The sequence below is a fragment of the Centruroides sculpturatus genome, unplaced genomic scaffold (assembly GCF_000671375.1).
Source record: "Centruroides sculpturatus isolate CEXI.00-Female unplaced genomic scaffold, Cexi_2.0 scaffold465, whole genome shotgun sequence".
Lineage (NCBI taxonomy): Eukaryota > Metazoa > Arthropoda > Arachnida > Scorpiones > Buthidae > Centruroides > Centruroides sculpturatus.
Window position 1 is genome coordinate 477196 of NW_019384663.1, and position 2030 is coordinate 479225.

General features: G+C 30.7%; 1 protein-coding gene across 1 annotated transcript in view; it reads right to left on the reverse strand.

Annotated features, from left to right (window-relative positions):
* LOC111626608 (S-phase kinase-associated protein 2-like) overlaps positions 1 to 1754 on the reverse strand; it is a 26306-nt gene extending 24552 nt beyond the window's left edge. Inside the window, exon 1 of the mRNA XM_023370045.1 lies at positions 1411 to 1754. Coding sequence (XP_023225813.1) covers positions 1411 to 1754 — 344 coding nt within the window. The remainder of the gene's footprint in view (positions 1 to 1410) is intronic.
* Positions 1755 to 2030: the final 276 nt, after the last annotated feature.

A 2030-nucleotide genomic window follows, 5' to 3' on the forward strand; every position in this document is an offset into this window, starting at 1 on the left:
GTATACAATTTTTTAAAATAAACTCCAAAGTTTTATTTGAAAAACATACTCCAGAATATGATATTTTCATTAGAGGGCTCCTAAACCCAAATTAGCGCTGTAATTTCCTTCATAAGCAAAATGTTAGGCATCTTCCGCCGAATCACTATACATAACTTTATTTATTTCCCCCAAACATATTTATGTAGCTAAAATTAGTTTTAACTTTTAACATTAGTTAAAACTAATTTTATCTAAAATCAAAACATGTACAGCAGTAAATTAACTAGACAAAACGTGTTTTGTCTAGTTAAAACTAGAATTTACTGCTAGTCAAAAATGAATTTGAGTTAGAACTAGTTTTAGCTAGACAAAACGGGTTTTAACTAAAAACGTGTTTTGACTAACATATATATATTAATAGAATAAATTTTGTGTTTTGAGACAAGCTAATCCTGAGAAAAATGGGTTTTTGATGACAATATCTGTTATTGTAATAGCAGATTTCACTGTGTATACTATTAATTCTAAATGTAACAATTTTATAAAACATTAGAACTTGAATAAAAAATGTATTTGAAAATTGTTTTAAACATTTCAGATATTTTATACATATATATGTATGTAAAGTTTCTTCTTCTAGTCTTTCAATTCTCATCGTTAAACTGGAGTTTTCTCATAGCTTCTGTTCATTGGACAAGGTAATCAAAAACTTCTCCCCTTTCTTCTTGTTCCAAATGTGTTCTTTTGTTTCAGTTGTCACACTGGTTTTTAGGCACTGAGCTGTGCTTCTAGTTTTGGTGGTTTATCTTTACCTTTACACCCCCTACTTTGTAAATCCAAGAGTGGGCTGTTGTATAAACGTAACTTACATATATGGATGATGTCTAACAGGTTTCTTTTTTCCCCATTCTATTTCATATAAGATATTTGATACTTGTCTTATTACTTTATATGGGCCAGACATTAGGGGTTCTAATTTTTTTTGTGTGATTGCATTTTTATTTTCAACTAGTACTAGGTCCCCTGGGTTTATTATTATTTTCTAATGTCTGTTATCAAAATAATTCTTATTCACTTCATGCTTCCTTTGAATACTTTTGTAAGCCAATTTTTTAGCTTCTTCTACTGGAAGGAGAGCATTTAGTATGACTTGAAGGAAAGGTGGAATGTCAAATGAGATATTTTGGTGAAAAACCTGTTACTGAGTGAGGAGAGTTGTTATATTCCTTCATTACTATTTTTAGTAATTTACTCCAACAACTGATTCTGCTGATTTCATCCATTTTTCAGCACAACTGGGTCATGATAGTTTGGTTAATGCTTTCACATAAGCCATTACTTGCCAGATAATTGGAAGATATAAATGTTAATTTTATTTTTTGTTTTCATAGAAAATGTATGAATTCTTTTGAGTTAATTCCTGCATACCTGTCTGCCAATATCATTTTTGGTCTTTGTATTTGTATGATACCGTTTATTAAGTACATGAAGTCCTTGACAGTTTGAGTTCTGGAGCTTAATGTCCATAAATACCAAGTGGTGAAATCAATCACTAGATGCAAATGCTGTTTCTTTGAATTGTATTTCTTGAATCCTCCCACCGTAACAATTGCTATAACATCAAAAGGATCTGTGGCAGGGAGATGGAACAGTTCTCTGTACTTCCAACAACAGTTTATTTCATTAAACTGGCAGACCCCACAGTTTTTTTTACAAAAGTGGATACATCTTTTGACTTGTAAAGTTTCTTCTTCTAGTCTTTCAATTCCCATCATTAAACTTGGGAGTCTTCTTGTCTTGCCTCCTTCTCCAAAGCTTCTGTTCACTGATCAAGGTATCCAAAAACCTCTTCCCTTTCTTATTTTGTTCTTTTATTTCAGTCATCTTTCTTATTTTGTTCTTTTATTTCAAATGTGTTCTTTTATTTCAGTCATCAAACCAGTTTTTAGGCACTGAGCTATGCTTCTAGTTTGAGTGGTTTATCTTTACCTTTACATATATATTTAAAACACTAAAATACTTAGCTTAAACTTATCAGAAACATTTTT